This window comes from Nannobrachium achirus (genome assembly GCF_963921795.1).
Source record: "Nannobrachium achirus genome assembly, chromosome: 19".
In the NCBI taxonomy this organism is placed as follows: Eukaryota; Metazoa; Chordata; class Actinopteri; order Myctophiformes; family Myctophidae; genus Nannobrachium; species Nannobrachium achirus.
In genome coordinates this window covers 14,023,304-14,038,572 of record NC_137826.1, presented here as the reverse complement: position 1 = coordinate 14,038,572, position 15,269 = coordinate 14,023,304, and the positions used below count along the sequence as shown (strand labels likewise).

At 43.7% G+C, this 15,269-nt stretch overlaps 1 protein-coding gene across 1 annotated transcript in view; it reads left to right on the top strand.

The window, feature by feature from the left end:
* Nucleotides 1-857: 857 nt before the first annotated feature.
* The window catches only part of LOC308304624 (CXADR-like membrane protein), a gene marked incomplete at both ends in the record, with an annotated part of 62,107 nt that continues 47,695 nt past the window's right edge, over nucleotides 858-15,269 (top strand). The window contains one exon of the mRNA XM_080749248.1: nucleotides 858-942. Coding sequence (XP_080605374.1) covers nucleotides 858-942 — 85 coding nt within the window. The remainder of the gene's footprint in view (nucleotides 943-15,269) is intronic.

The window sequence follows — 15,269 nt, the reverse complement described above, 5'->3', positions numbered from 1 at the left end:
TCTTGGCCATATATGGATTCTGTTAGTGTGGTATTTGGCCGATGTGGCCTCCATATATGGGCATTCCCATATGAAGTCCTGTTAGATATGGACTTAATATTCATGACATCAGGGAACTCCATATATGGGCATAAAAGGGATTCTGTTAGTGTGACATCACAGTGAAGCCAGAGCGTGATGTCAGAGCGGCAAACCCATTCTGTTAAGAGTGGTTCCCCTGACATCACAGTGACGTCAGAGCATGATGTCAGAGCGACAAACCCATAGAACCAGTGTCAGGCGTGACAGACAGACAGAGATACATACGGACAAGCTGTGACGGTTCACATACTAATCTGCGATCTACGGTCGCAATAACCCTAGCATCCCTATTTTGACCAGATTTGGTGCCCCCCCCCCCCCCCCCCCCCTTTAGTGACTCTGAGGACCCCCTGTTGAAGACCCCTAGTGCTCTTTTGAACTGGGGACCCCCGACCACCCTGACAAACACCTGGAATTGTGGGAGTTGAGGCATTACATTTAGTTTAGTAAAACAAATAAAATCATGTGCACAACTGCACATGTTGAGAACCATCGGTCTAATAATCGACATCAAACTCTCGAAGCAGCTGAGCATCCCTGGCCTAAATGAATGTCTATGAAGGCCAGTGTAATGGGTGGAGGAGGAGGAGGGGAGGGGGGGGGGCTATTACTGAAGAAACATGAGGAGGCCAGGAAGGAGAGGGAAGGAAGGAAGGAAGAAGAGAGAGAGTAGAAGTGGAGCAGGGAGCAGGGGAATGCGGGCTGTGGGGAGAGGAGGCAGAGCAGCAGGAGATAAGAGCAGCATTAGGTGCATATGTAGGTCATCCACAGGGGTCATGGCAACATGGTGCCACGAGGAGACGTCTCCCTCAGTCTCTGGCCCTTCTTCCTCCTCGTTCCCCCCAACTCTGCCCCAGTGGCGTCAGTTCAGAAAAAGCTAAGGTATGGCAACATGACTGGTGTCTTGCACGCGCACCTTCGCGCGCGTGCAAGACACCAGTCACCTTTAGCACCTTAAGCAACAGGCATTTATTTTAAGAAGTACATTCTATTTTCCCCCTGTTTCTACGGTTTCTTGTGCTGGATATATGGCAGCCTGGTTCAAGTGCAGCTAAACTTGGCATGTTAGTAAACGTGCCACGATTAACAATAATGAATTGCACCATGTGCAGCTGACCTGCGGAACCTGGGAATATACCATCTCGTCAAGATGGGGAGAATATCATTATAATACCCCTTGTTAAAGTGACCATTTTGTTAAATGTTGCATTTGTAGTTATTTTACTGTAATTTAACAACATAATAACCAGCACAGACAGACAAAGAGACATTCATGGATTTATATTTAAAAGTAACTTTTATACCCCTGCCATACCCAATTGATGCCCCTGCTCTGCCCCACCCTCACAAACACACTCACGCACGCAACATGCACGCACATGCAGCCGAACACACAAGTCACGGTTGCATAACGTTGCACAGCGCTGAAATTACAGCTATCGATTATTTTTTTTAGCACTTATTCTATTGATTGCTTTTTTGAGTGGTGGAATAACCTTGAAGTGCTATAGAAGTAGCTATAAGCACTTAAGCCTTGTTTTGACATTTGTCTTACTACGGTGTTGTGCAAAAATAGGTGATCTACAAATAATTTTTTAGCATTTTTGAAAGATTTTGCCGGAAAATATAACATTTTTCCCCTTAAAATATATATCGTCACTGTCGGGCAGAAACCTTGTATCTCCAAGTTTCAAATTTCTTCGCACAAAAGTAGTGAAAACAGCAGATCTACAAGCACACAACGCCTCGCACGTTGTGTGCTTGTAGATCGGCTGTTTTCACTAGTTTAGCAAATTTTTTTAATGATAAAATCGAACGGTTTTGGACATACAAAGTTTCCACCCGACAACGACAATATATTTTTTAATTAATTAAAGCGATTCTAGTTCGATTAACTGTAGCCCCACCACCAACACACTGTGTTATGCCCACCTATAGCAGTAGCTGGAGAAGGCACTACCAGGCCTACGCGCCCCGCGCTGTAACCGCAGTGTCGAGTGCGAAGTGTCTTTCTCAAATGTCATGCAATACAACCAAACAGACATTGTAACACAAGACCTCAGGAAGCGGCGGTACACAGTCAAATCCTCCGCGTTCATTCAACTCGATATGGCCTCTTTCAACTCGATACGGCCTCTTTATCAAACTTAGACGCAGATTTGTTCAGAATTCCATTCATTATGGATCCAAGACCTTCATAGATCTATCGCTCACTACTTGTGGGCTGATACACAATATATCCCACGTCCTTTATCAAGGATGGAATTGGATACGCAAAGTGGTTCTCAAAGTGGGGTCCGGGGACACCCAGGTGGCCTTGCTGGGGGTTCAAGGCGGTCACCAGATTCAGGTTCCATTCGTAAACTCTCAGAGTTGTGGGGGTCCGTGGCCTAATGCATTGGGTTCCAGGGGGTCCACAGCAAAAGTAGTTAACATAGCATCACAATTATTTAAAACACTTTAACTATTTACATATGTTGGCTATTCAAAAATAGTAGATCTACAAGCTCACTGTGCGTCACTTTGTGCTGCGCTGCGAGCTTGTACACAAATATTTGTAAACTAGAATGCACTCTGTCGATGTGCCAACTTGTGCCTGTTGTGCCAAATATGGCTGGTACTGTAGTTTACGTCAATTTCCAAAGAAAATGACAAGTGTTACCCCAAATAAGGGATCACACTTGTCACATACCCACACACATACCCACACATACATACCCACATACACATACCCACATACAGTACATACCCACATACACATACCCACATACAGTACATACCCACATACACCACATACAGTACATACCCACAGACATACCCACATACAGTACATACCCACAGACATACCCACATACAGTACATACCCACATACACATACCCACATACAGTACATACCCACAGACATACCCACATACAGTACATACCCACATACAGTACATACCCACAGACATACCCACATACAGTACATACCCACATACACATACCCACATACATACCCACATACATACCCACAGACATACCCACATACAGTACATACCCACATACACATACCCACATACATACCCACATACATACCCACAGACATACCCACATACAGTACATACCCACATACACATACCCACATACATACCCACAGACATACCCACAGACATACCCACATACAGTACATATACAGACAGCTATCATCACCCACTTGCGCGCTCTGCTGGCGCAAGTAAAAATGTTTTTGAATAATTTTGACATAAATCTTCTTTTCTGTGGGTCCCTGGCACACAATCTTTTCAGATGGGGGCCCGTGGCCAAATACATATCGATTTGGGGGTCCTTGAGGTGAAAAGGTTTTGAGAAAAACTGGCCTTAAGGCATAGCACCCTGGGGGTTGTTGGAATCTCAGATATAACATGTTTGTAAAGCTCAGCTTTATGAAATCCATATCAGCTCATGTGAAACAAGTCATAAAGAATACATTCAAGTGATGTCATAACATGAGATCACTTATGAAAACACACATAAGTGATGCACGCACGCACGCACACACGCACGCACGCACGCACGCACGCACGCACGCACGCACGCACGCACGCACGCACGCACGCACGCACACACACACACACACACACACACACACACACACACACACACACGCGCGCACACACACACAGCCATAGTGCTGTTCATTTGATCATAAGCACTCAATGCCATGCTCTCATTCCATTAAACGCACACACACTCACACTCACACATACAGTAGACTCGCACTAACAGACAGACAGACACACACACACGCACGCACGCACGCACGCACGCACACACACACACACACACACACACACACACACGCACACACAGAACTATGCCCAGTAGGGGGACATCTGCCATGGGCAATGTTAGTAAATAAATCTCCCTTATAAAGTGCAGCATAAAAATGAAGGTTGTCATGACTTTACTCGTTTTTGAGCTCACTGGGTTTTCTGTCAATGTTTCATAATTATATTGCAGACACAGAAATAAATAGGTACCGTACTATACTGCTGCTATACTACTACTACCACTACTACTACAGTACGACTGTATATAGAGAGACAGACAGACAGACAGACAGACAGACAGACAGACAGACAGACAGACAGACAGACAGACAGACAGACAGACAGACAGACAGACAGGTATACTGTACCATTAATAACCCCATATCACAGCCTGCACAGAATATCTTCAGTGAAAAAAAAAAAAAATCCAATACTCCACTGTTCCGTAGCTATAGTGGTTTGACAGTATGTGACAATTAGCTGCCATCAGGTACAGTGGGGGGTTATTCCCTGTGGACTATATTAGCCCTGACTCACTATTTGTCTCTGTCGGCTGGAAACCTCATACTGTACTCACTGTGTGTCCAAATTAACTGCACTTTAGCTATTCAAAAATAGCAGATCTACAAGCTCATAGCGCGGCACCGAGTGCCGCGCTATGAGCTTGTATATCTGCTATTTTTTCACAAATTGTGACAAATTGTGCAAATCTTTGAATATAGTATTTATTTATTTTTTAAAGTGAACTTTTGTAACTCATATCTTTGCTTCTGGGGAGATATATTGTCCAGGCCGCTACGCCCGAGTTTCCTGAGATATTTATTTAATTTAATTTAAGCTAAAAACACGATGGTGTGCACCTTCTCTAAAAGTACCGCAACCCGGAAACAGGTTCAAGCCGGACATCAAATAAACAAATCTCCATTGGCTCCCATGTACATTTTTGCAGGAAAACTCAACCCAGTTTCTCTGTTTCCTGATCCTGCGCCGCGTCCAGCTTGTAGCTTTGTAACGGTTAAACATCGGTACTCCGAAACATTGTTATCCTGACCACCTAAACCTACTGTAACCTTAACCCTAACCTCAGTGAAACTAACGCTGGTGAATGCTGACCTGGTGAGTAGCTAACCTGCCGATGCTGGTGAATGCTAACCTTTGGGGCCACTCGATGGAATAACGCGCCGTCTTTTTTCACGCACACCGTGGCGCAGCGTGCGTGTGGATCGTGCACGATCGTATTGGATTTACTTGAGATGGATAATATGCTGTGACTACTTTTAAAAGGTATAAGAAAAATGGGAGCGTATAGCGTTATTGCTACATTCGACGTCACATTAGTCCGACGCTGGTGAATGCTAACCTGGTGAAATGCTAACCCGCCGACGCTGGTGAATGTTAACCTGGTGAATGCTACTATGCCTAAACCTAACCCCGACCCTAACCCTAACCTCAGTAAAACTATGCCTAAACCTAACCCCGACCCTAACCCTAACCTCAGTAAAACTATGCCTAAACCTAACCCCGACCCTAACCCTAACCTCAGTAAAACTATGCCTAAACCTAACCCCGACCCTAACCCTAACCTCAGTAAAACTATGCCTAAACCTAACCCCCGACCCTAACCCTAACCTCAGTAAAACTATGCCTAAACCTAACCCCGACCCTAACCCTAACCTCAGTAAAACTATGCCTAAATCTAACCCGACCCTAACTCTAACCTCGGTAAAACTATGCCTAAATCTAACCCAAAAACCTAACCCTAACCCTAACCCTTAGTCGGACTAATGGGACGTCGAAATATCGAGATTTCACCAGGAAAAAATAAAAAGCATGGCAGTTTAATGGGTTAAAGTTAGAGTATGGAGATAAGAGGTTTCTGCCCAACAGTGACATATTCCTATCTAGAGATACTATAGGTGTGTGTGTGTGTGTGTGTGTGTGTGTGTGTGTGTGTGTGTGTGTGTGTGTGTGTGTGTGTGTGTGTGTGTGTGTGTGTGTGTGTGTGTGTGTGTGTGTGTGTGTGTGTGTGTGTGTGTGTGCGTGCGTGCGTGCGTGCGTGCGTGCGTGCGTGCGTGCGTGCGTGCGTGCGTGCGTGCGTGCGTGCGTGTGTGAGACCGGGGAGGATGGAGACTGACAGAGTGCTCATGTCAGCTCATTAACTGTCTCTGGTGGCCATGTGACCCTTGCAGGGTATTGTGTTTGGCCCCCGGAGTGACCTCTGGGCGCGTTGGACACACACCAGTGACTCGTGCTCAATCGCTGTGCGTTTAGCTGGGAGTGGGAGCCCACGGTTGAGGACTGGGAGGTGGAAAAAGTACAAAGTATGTTGTAGGCCTACTTCACCACTTTTCAACCTGTCTTCATATAATAGGTCCTCACTAATGTTCATGATAAAATATCACAATGTTTTTCTACTCAGTCTGGGTCTCATCCATCCACCAGTGACATCATCAATGGGCAATCCAAGCGAATAGAAACTGCAGGCTTTCTATTCCTGAAGTTGCAATTTTAAAGTGGAAGCCATTGTTTTCGCGATAATAAAAATCGAAATATTTTTTTCAAAAATATATATATTTTTTTAAATCTGTCAAACGATGGATGGATTTGACCCGCCCACAGCTCTCCTATGAGACCCAGACTGAGTAGAAAAAAATGGTGCTATTTTATCATGAACATTAGTGAGGACCTATTATATGAAGACAGGTTGAAAAGTGGTGGAGTGCCCCTTTAAGTAAAAGTATCAATACGGCGCTATACAGTAGATGTACTCTGTTACAAGTAAAAGTAGTTGTGAGCTTGTAGATCAGCTATTTTCAAACAGCTATTGGTAGGAAATAGAGCTAAAGTGGTTTATGTATGTTTTATAATATTATAATTTATGTCTGCAAAGTAACTAGTAACTAAAATTGTCAAATAATCGCAGTGGAGTAAAAGTACAATATTTGGATCCGAGATGTAGTAGAGTAGAAGTCAAAGTATTGGAAATTTGAAATACTCAAGTAAAGTACAAATACTTCCAAAGTACAGTACTTAAGTAAATGTACTTCACACGACGCGCTGGAGATGCGGGGCGGGAGGGCGAGATCGGCAGATCGAATGGGATTATTATTTATTTTTTATTAGGGGTGTAGAGCTTGGGTTTCCTGTACTTTATATCAGTGGTTCTCAACCTTTTCAGGCCGCGACCCCCAAAATAATATATTGTTTTAACTGGGGACCGGGGACCGAGGAGATGTATTAAAAAGTCCTTAAATTGTCATTTTAGAAATGTGCAGATACCCTCTATACACTTAAACTTTATGTTGGTTTGTTTACTGTTGAGTGAGAAAACAATGTTGCACATTAGGTTAATCTTCTGGGGACCCCCCCAAATAATTTGAGGACCCACAGCACTGTTGCTAAGGTATGGGGCTTTTAAGCCGTGACATCATTTTGTAGGCAGAGGAGAATCTGCCCCCAGAGCATTTTCTGTCCCTCGCTATTTCAAAAAACAACGACTAAAGAATAACGACTAAAGTATAATTCTAAAACTTTCCTTTCAACAACAAAGAGAAGAAAAATGTGTAAATAGTAAAAATAGTAAAAAGATTCACGGAAACTGGGGGCAGAAATTCTCCTCTGCCTACAAAATGATGTCATACTTAAGAAGAGGATGGCAACATGACTGGTGTTCGTGCGCGTGCAAGACACCAGTCATGTTGCCATACCATAGCAACAGGCACGATTACAGTACATTTTATTATTTTCCCCTGTAGCCAAGGTATGGCAGCTGCCATAGCTTGCCATACCCAATTGACACCTCTGACCCTCAGGTTGAGAACCAGGGAGGTCCCCTGCCAAATTAACATATTATCACACAATCACAGTCAGTTGAACCACTTTAACCCCATGTTATACTTCAGATACTCTTATCCAGAGCGACCCACAATACCGGCTGTGTGTTGGTGTTGTGAATAATGTGGGTTGACTGACTAGTCCAGTCATGGTGCGCACCATGCACACAACAAAAGGAGGAAAAAGAGAGACTTGGTGTTTACAGTATACGTTTAAAGCTTACGATCTTAGACGTGAGTCTCTCTTGCAAGTCCCTGGAGCATGTCAGTCTAAATCAGTGGTTCTCAACCTTTTCAGGCTGCGAAAATAATCATATTTTAACTGGGGACCCGAGCACTAGTTGAGGCATTACATTTTGTATAACACGGTTCAATTGTGAAAATAGCAGATCTACATGCTCACAATGCCTCGCTTTGCGAGGCGTTGTGAGCATGCAGAAAGCGCGAGGCGTTGTGAGCATATAGATCTGAAATTTTCACAATTTCTGCCTGTAATAGGCCTATTTGACAACTTGGCCAATGTTTCATTTGTCATTTTAGAGGTATTGAAATGTTCTTAAATTGTCACTTTAGAAATGTGCAGATATCCTCTATACACTTTATGTTGGTTTGTTTACTGTTGAGTGAGAAAACAATGTTGCACATTAAAGGGGAAGACCACCCATTTTCAATATTGAACTATGTCATTAATATACCTTAGAGGAGTTGTGTGGAAATAAAAATAAAAAGTTCCCCCCCTTATGTGTTGCCTAGAACTAGAGGATTGATTTTGGGGTTTGTATTGCAAATCACAATTTGATGACATCACACATTGCACTTTACAATACAAACCCCGACAAAGTCCCGAGCCACTGGTTGTGGTTGAGAACCACTGATCTAAATAAGTACCAATGAATATCGGAAATAGCCAATCTTTAATAGTAGATTTACAAAGAATTGCCAATCTAAAATAGCAGCTCTACAAGCTCACAATATGTCATGGTGCGATCTTGTAGACCTGCTATTTTCCTTTTTTGTGTGTGTGTGAAAAATCTATGAATATTTTTTTTAAAGATGCTGAATAATTTAGATTGTTTGTATTATTAACACAAATCTTCTTTATGGTTGTCCCTGGCACTAAATCTTTTTTTCCGATGGGAGATCCGTGGCCAAATACATCATTACTTTGAGGGTCCTTGACACGAAAATATTTGAGAACCAAGTGGAGCGTGCCTCCCTCCCAGCGTTGCCATGTCTGCTAATTATAAGTGACTTTGGGCTTGTTTTTCTGTATGGTGACTATGGTCGCTTTTGGTTGCGTATTTTTGCGTCTTGTTTCTAAAGTGTAGTTGCTTATTTGGGCTTGCTTCCTAACGTCGTTTTAAACCAGTTTTTCGCAGACATTTTCATGTCAAGGACCCCCAAATTAATATGTATTTGTCCACCTCCCCATCTAAAAATATCTCATGCCAGGGACCCCCATACCAGATTTGTGTTGTTAAAATGTCTCAAAAAATATTCAAAATGTTTCACTTTTTTCCACCAAGATATCCTTTTGAAAATAGCCGATCTACAAGCTCACAACGCGTCTCGATGCGACGCGTTGTGAGCTTGTAGATCGGCTATTTTCAAATGGCCAATGTATTGTGTTTAAAGTGCTCATGTGGCCTATACAGTACTCGCTTCCTTTGGGCTTATTTTCATACACCTCGTTGCTTATTCACCTCGCAAAATCTGGCAACCCCCGCTCCCGCCCCTTCTTCATCTACTTGCATGGCTGCGTGGCGCGCTGTGACAGCAGATGACCTTTGAACCTGTTGCCGGTACGCACCCGTCAAAGCCCACCTTATCAGGCTGACAAATGGCGTCCCCTCTGCCGACCTCCGTCATTTATTCTCCCCCCAACCCCGCTCCGGGATTCATTGGTACTTATTTAGACTGACATGCTCCAGGGACTCTCTAGAGAGACTCGCGTCTAAGATGGTAAGCTTTAAACGTATACTGTAAAGCAGTTGTCTCCTTTTTTCCTCCTTTTGTTTTGCGCATGGTGCGCACCTCGACTTGACTAGTCAGTCAACATTATTCACATATACTGTAGTAGAACCAACACACCAACTAGCCAGTATTGTCGCTCGGGATAAGCGCAGTGGCGTCGGTTCAGAAAAAGCTAAGCTATGGCAACATGACTGGTGTCTTGAAAGCGCGCCTTCGCGCGCTTGCAAGACACCAGTCATGTTGCCATACCTTAGCAACAGGCATGATACATTTATTTTAAGAAGTACAATTTATTTTTTCCTCCGTTTCTACGGTTTCTTGGGCTGGATATGGCAGCCTGGAATGGTTGTTCAAGTGCAGATAAACTTGGCATGTTAGTAAACGTGCCACAATTAACAATAATTAATTGCACCTCTGCAGCTAACCTGCGGAACTTGGTAATATACCAATTTATCAAGATGGGGAGAATAAAAGTGAGGAGAATATAATTATAATACCTTGTTAAAGTGACCATTTTGTTAAATTTTGCATTTGTAGTTATTTTACTGTAATTTAACAACATAATAACTAGAACAGATAGACAAAGAGACATTCATGGATTTATATTTAAAAGTAACTTTTATTTTCCCCCCTGGACCCAGGGTATGGCAGCTGCATACCCCTGCCATACCCAATTGACGCCCCTGGTCTAAGATGGTAAGCTTTAAACGTATACTGTAAAGTAAAGCAGTTGTCTCATTTTTTTCCTCCTTTTGTTTTGCGCATGGTGCGCACCACGACTCGACTAGTCAGTCAACCCATATTATTCACATACTGACTGTACAGTAGAACCAACACACCAGCTAGCCAGTATTGTCGCTCGGGATAAGTGTATCCGCTACATTTCGGTGTCCAAAACTGTTACTTTTCAGCAGGCACGTGCAAGACACAACGAGTGTTCACATTAGGTCGCCCCTAGTTGTTAGCTCCGCAGTATTTCTTTTTTTTCTCTTTTTTCCTTACTTTTTTTCCATATTTTTTCTTCTGTGTGACCCTTAACATTGGCCAGACTTGGCTTGTGTTTTGGTGGTCTTTGTTTTTATTCCTTTTTTTAGTGTTAAATCTGTGTTTCTTCATTGTTTCTTTCTGACCGGCGGGTCTGAGATACAGTATACACAGTAGAAACGAGAAAAAAGGATTTCAGGCATTCGCCTGTTTTGCGCTCGGAGTCGCCAGACGGGGCTGCGTGTTTTTTATTGATGAGGTCTACCTTCCTAACCTAGGACGACGGTAGCTTTTTTACTGGTACTATAGTTGTACCTTCCAGGGAGGGTCCTCTTGGGCGTCTTGCTGCGCCACCCTTTTTTAGTTGTTTTATTTGTTCCCTTTCTTGATGTACTGTACGTTGCTCTTTACTGTACTCTGTTCTTGTTTTTCTTTTATCTTCTCTGTAACTTTGTAAATAACCTTATACTGCTGTGCTGCCTCTGGCCCCCTTTTTTAAGGCTCTTATCAAGAAGAACATTTGACAAATAATTCCACTATCATCATCGTTATTTATAGCGATATTCCAATTTAAATGAGCTGGCGGCCATCAGTCAGGTTTACGCCATTTTCACTTTTCACCTAGTATGCAGCTATGTCGATAAAAGTGCCCTCCCACCTCGTTAATCTTGCAGCTGCATTGCAAACAACTTGAGACAGGCACTCTCAAGCCTGGTGAGTTCACTCCCCCATCAATCACTTGTTGCTTTTACGCTCCACGTTTTGTGCAGATTAGCTACAAAACTAAGATATGTTCATTTCATGAGCTTTTGTTGGCTTGGTTTGCAGTCTAATAATGTCTCCCCCTATTTCCAATCTATGTGATAAATGTGTTTGATTGATTGATTGATTGAAGACTTTATTAGACGTTTGCATAGAAAAAGGTACAGTTTCATGACGGTACAGTTCACTGGTACACGGTCAACTAAAAGGAGATCCTAGGAAAGCACTTGGCTTATTTACACAGAAAACCATTGAAGTATCTCATATACAGTAACATTGAATGACAGACGGATAGAACACAGTACTATGCAGTAGAGTAGATAGTTAAAAAAAAGTAAAATAAAATAAACAGTGCAAAAAATAGATATACAGTAGGTAAATACAAAGAGGGGTCAGGGGAGGCTGGGCTAGGTTTGTTATTGCCAGTTGCGAATGGCTGCCGCCTGTAAGTGGTTTTTCAGGGCGATTTCAAAGGATGCTAGGGAACCACACTCCTTTAAGGCCTTCGGTATGGGCGTTCCACATTTTGGTTGTATCGCAGTAGAACAAGTTTGACCCTTTGTTTGAGTTGACTTATGGTTGAAGGTGATCTGTGCCTCTGGGACTTTGTAAAGTGGCTCCTGGCTTTAGTTTGCCCTCGTCTTGAAGTGAACATGTTAGGCCGTTTGTGGTGGAAAAAGTACAAAGGAACAAAAGTAGCAGATCTACAAGCTCAAAGCGCGACACTTCTTGCCACTTTTCAATCTTTCAGATCTGCTACTTTTGCTGTGTCGTTGTAGTATGAACAAGTAGGCAGGGACGTGCTGGCCATTGGGAAAAGCGGGACAACTCCCGAACGGCCGGTTCATTCCCGGCCGGTCCAGGCCGGCCATTAGGAAAATAAATAAACATAAAATGTCGGCCTTCGTTCCATTTTGGGGGCCGGGCGGCCAACAAAGTAAATTGTCAATGTCGGACAGAAACCTAGTATCTCCAAGTTTCAAATGTGTACATTTTTTCGCAAAGCAAAGCCCTGCTTCATCATACAAGGCCGTCGCACAAAAGTAGTGAAAACAGCCGATCTACAAGCACACAACACCTCGCACCGCGAGGCGTTGTGTGCTTGTAGATCGGCTGTTTTCACTAGTTTAAATCATTTTTAAAATGGTTTTGGACATGCAAGGTTTCCACCCGACAATGACGAAATATAACTCATGTAATTGGCCCACTGGCTTGTCACTTGTCATGATCTGAAATGGCAAATCTTTGAGTAGCAGCAGCGCTATAGAGAGAGATCTCTCTCTATAGCGCGCAATGAGGGCCTCTCCAACTCTTTTTCCCAGGCTGAATCAGGGGTCCAGCACGTCCCTGCAAGTAGGGCATTAATTTACAAAAAAACGAAACAAAAACAGAACAAACATTCAAATATGGAAGAGGTTTCTGCCCAACAGCAACAAAATGGTAGTCATTGAGTGAACACGTTGGTTCCCACTTCCCAGTTCGATCCCAGGCTCTCCCTGGCACAAGTGTCCTCGAGCAAGACATTCAACCCCAAACCGCTTCAAATGAGCAGGCCGGGAAAAAGTTTGAGAAACACTTAAACCAGTCATAAAATGACATCAACCAGTCAGTCAACCCTGCATCATTCAAATAGAACAGTGGTTCAGCAACAGTGTTTTCTCACTCAACAGTGTATAGAGGGTACCTGCACATGTCTAAAGTGACAATTTAAGGACTTTAATACCTCTAAAATGACAAATTAAACATTGGCCAAATTGTCAAATATTAGAGGCAGAAATTGTGAAAATAGCAGATCTACATGCTGCTCACAACACCTCGCAACGCGAGGCGTTGTGAGCACTTTCCCCAGTGAAAATGTGATTATTTTGGGGGTCACAGCCTTAAAAGGTTGAGGACCACTGAAATAGAAGGCGGAACATGAACAGTTCCTCGTGCTGGTCACTCAACACACAGCCCCGCTCCCTAGCGGCTCCACGCAGGCTCTTAGCGCCCAAGTGGAAGCGGGGCTGAAGAAGGGCACGGTGCTATAGAGGACGGGCCAGTGGGTCACCACAACCAGGGGTGTCGCACCAAATTCTGGGCCCTGGGTACAAGGATTCACTGTGTGCCCCCCATGAATGTTCTTCATAGGGGGAGGAGGTTTAACCCATTTAGACTGGGAACGCATTATTCCGCGTTATTTTGCGCGTTAACTATTGAAGAATGGCAGATACGTATAAGCGTGGCACCGAGTGTGCACCGAGTGTGCAAGCTAACATTTGTCGAAAAACCTATGTTTCTATGTCAGTGGTGCTCAAACTTTTTCATGTGAAGGACCCCCAAAATGATATGTATTTGGCCACAGATCCCCATCTAAAAAAAAATAGTTCCAGGGACCCCCCCAGAAGCAAAATTTGAGTTACAAAATGTTCGCTTAAAAATATATATATTCAAAGATTTGCGCACATTTTCACGACTTTTCAAAAAATAGCAGATCTACAAGCTCGCAGCGCGGCACTCGGTGCCGCGCTGTGAGCTTGTATATCTGCTATTTTTCAATAGCTAAAGCATAAAATAATTAAGGCCCCTCCACCTTGGGCACTAGTAACTCAGTCCCACTCCCCCCCCCCCCCCCCTTGTGACGCCCCTATAACCACAACCAGCAGGGTGCTGGGTTCACCGCCACCATGCAAGCTGCCATATTAGATTATGATACATGCTGTGTGCAGACGTTGACATTCTGACCCCGCAGGGGTGGCGCTAAAGGTCACTAATGGTTAGCGTTCGGGGAGCGTGAGTGTGCCGCCGTAAGTCTCCTATATGAGCAATCCGGCCAGGAGGTCTACTCTCCTCCTCTTGGTGGACCAACCAACCACATCCACACAACCATCAATGTTTGGAGCATGTAGTATATAGGCCAGTGGTTCTCAACCTGTGGGTCAGGACCCCCCAGGGGGTTCCCAACTTATTTTGGGGGGGTCCCCAGGTTGATTAACTTAACGTGCAGCATTGTTCTCTCACTCAAAAGTAATCAAACCAACATGCAGTATGAGTGTATAGACGGTATCTGCACATTTCTAAAGTGACAATTTAAGGACTTAAATAACTCTAAAATGACAAATTAAACATTGGCCAAGATGTCAAATATTAGCGACAGAAATTGTGAAAATAGCCAATCTACATGCTCACAACGCCGGCGTTGTGAGCATGTAGATCGGCTATTTTCACAATAGAACCGTGTTATTCAAAATGTAATGCCTCTACTCTTAGTGTTCGTCAGGGTGGAGGGGGTCTCCAGTTAAAACGTGATTATTTTGGGGGTCACGGCCTGAAAAGGTTGAGAACCACTGGTATAGGCAGAAGGTTCCCAAGCTATTCAGGCCGCGACCTCCCTCCAAAAGAATCATATTTGAACCCCAGCCCCACCCTCATAAGTACTTGGAATTGCAGGCATTATACGTTCCACAGATACATATTGTGAAAATAGCCGATCTACAAGCTCACAGCCCCTCGCAGTATGCTATCAAACATATAATTTTCCAAACTCACTCACGCTCTAACGCTCTAACGCTCACGCTTATCTACGTTTATCTATTCACTCGCTTCAGCAACTGATCCCAAAGTTCACATGGTATTGGCCATTAGCATTATACCAACGCTGACGGAGCCCGAATTTCATTTCTCCCAAATTAAAGCTGTTTATTAGCGTTTTCTTAGCCTGTTGTCATGGTTACGGTCCGTTCCTCCAGGCCATGGGATCTGTAGCCCCACACACACACCCCTCTCTCACAGTTAGGAATGTGCATTCTCTCTCTCTCTCTCTCTCTCTCTCTCTCTCTCTCTCTCT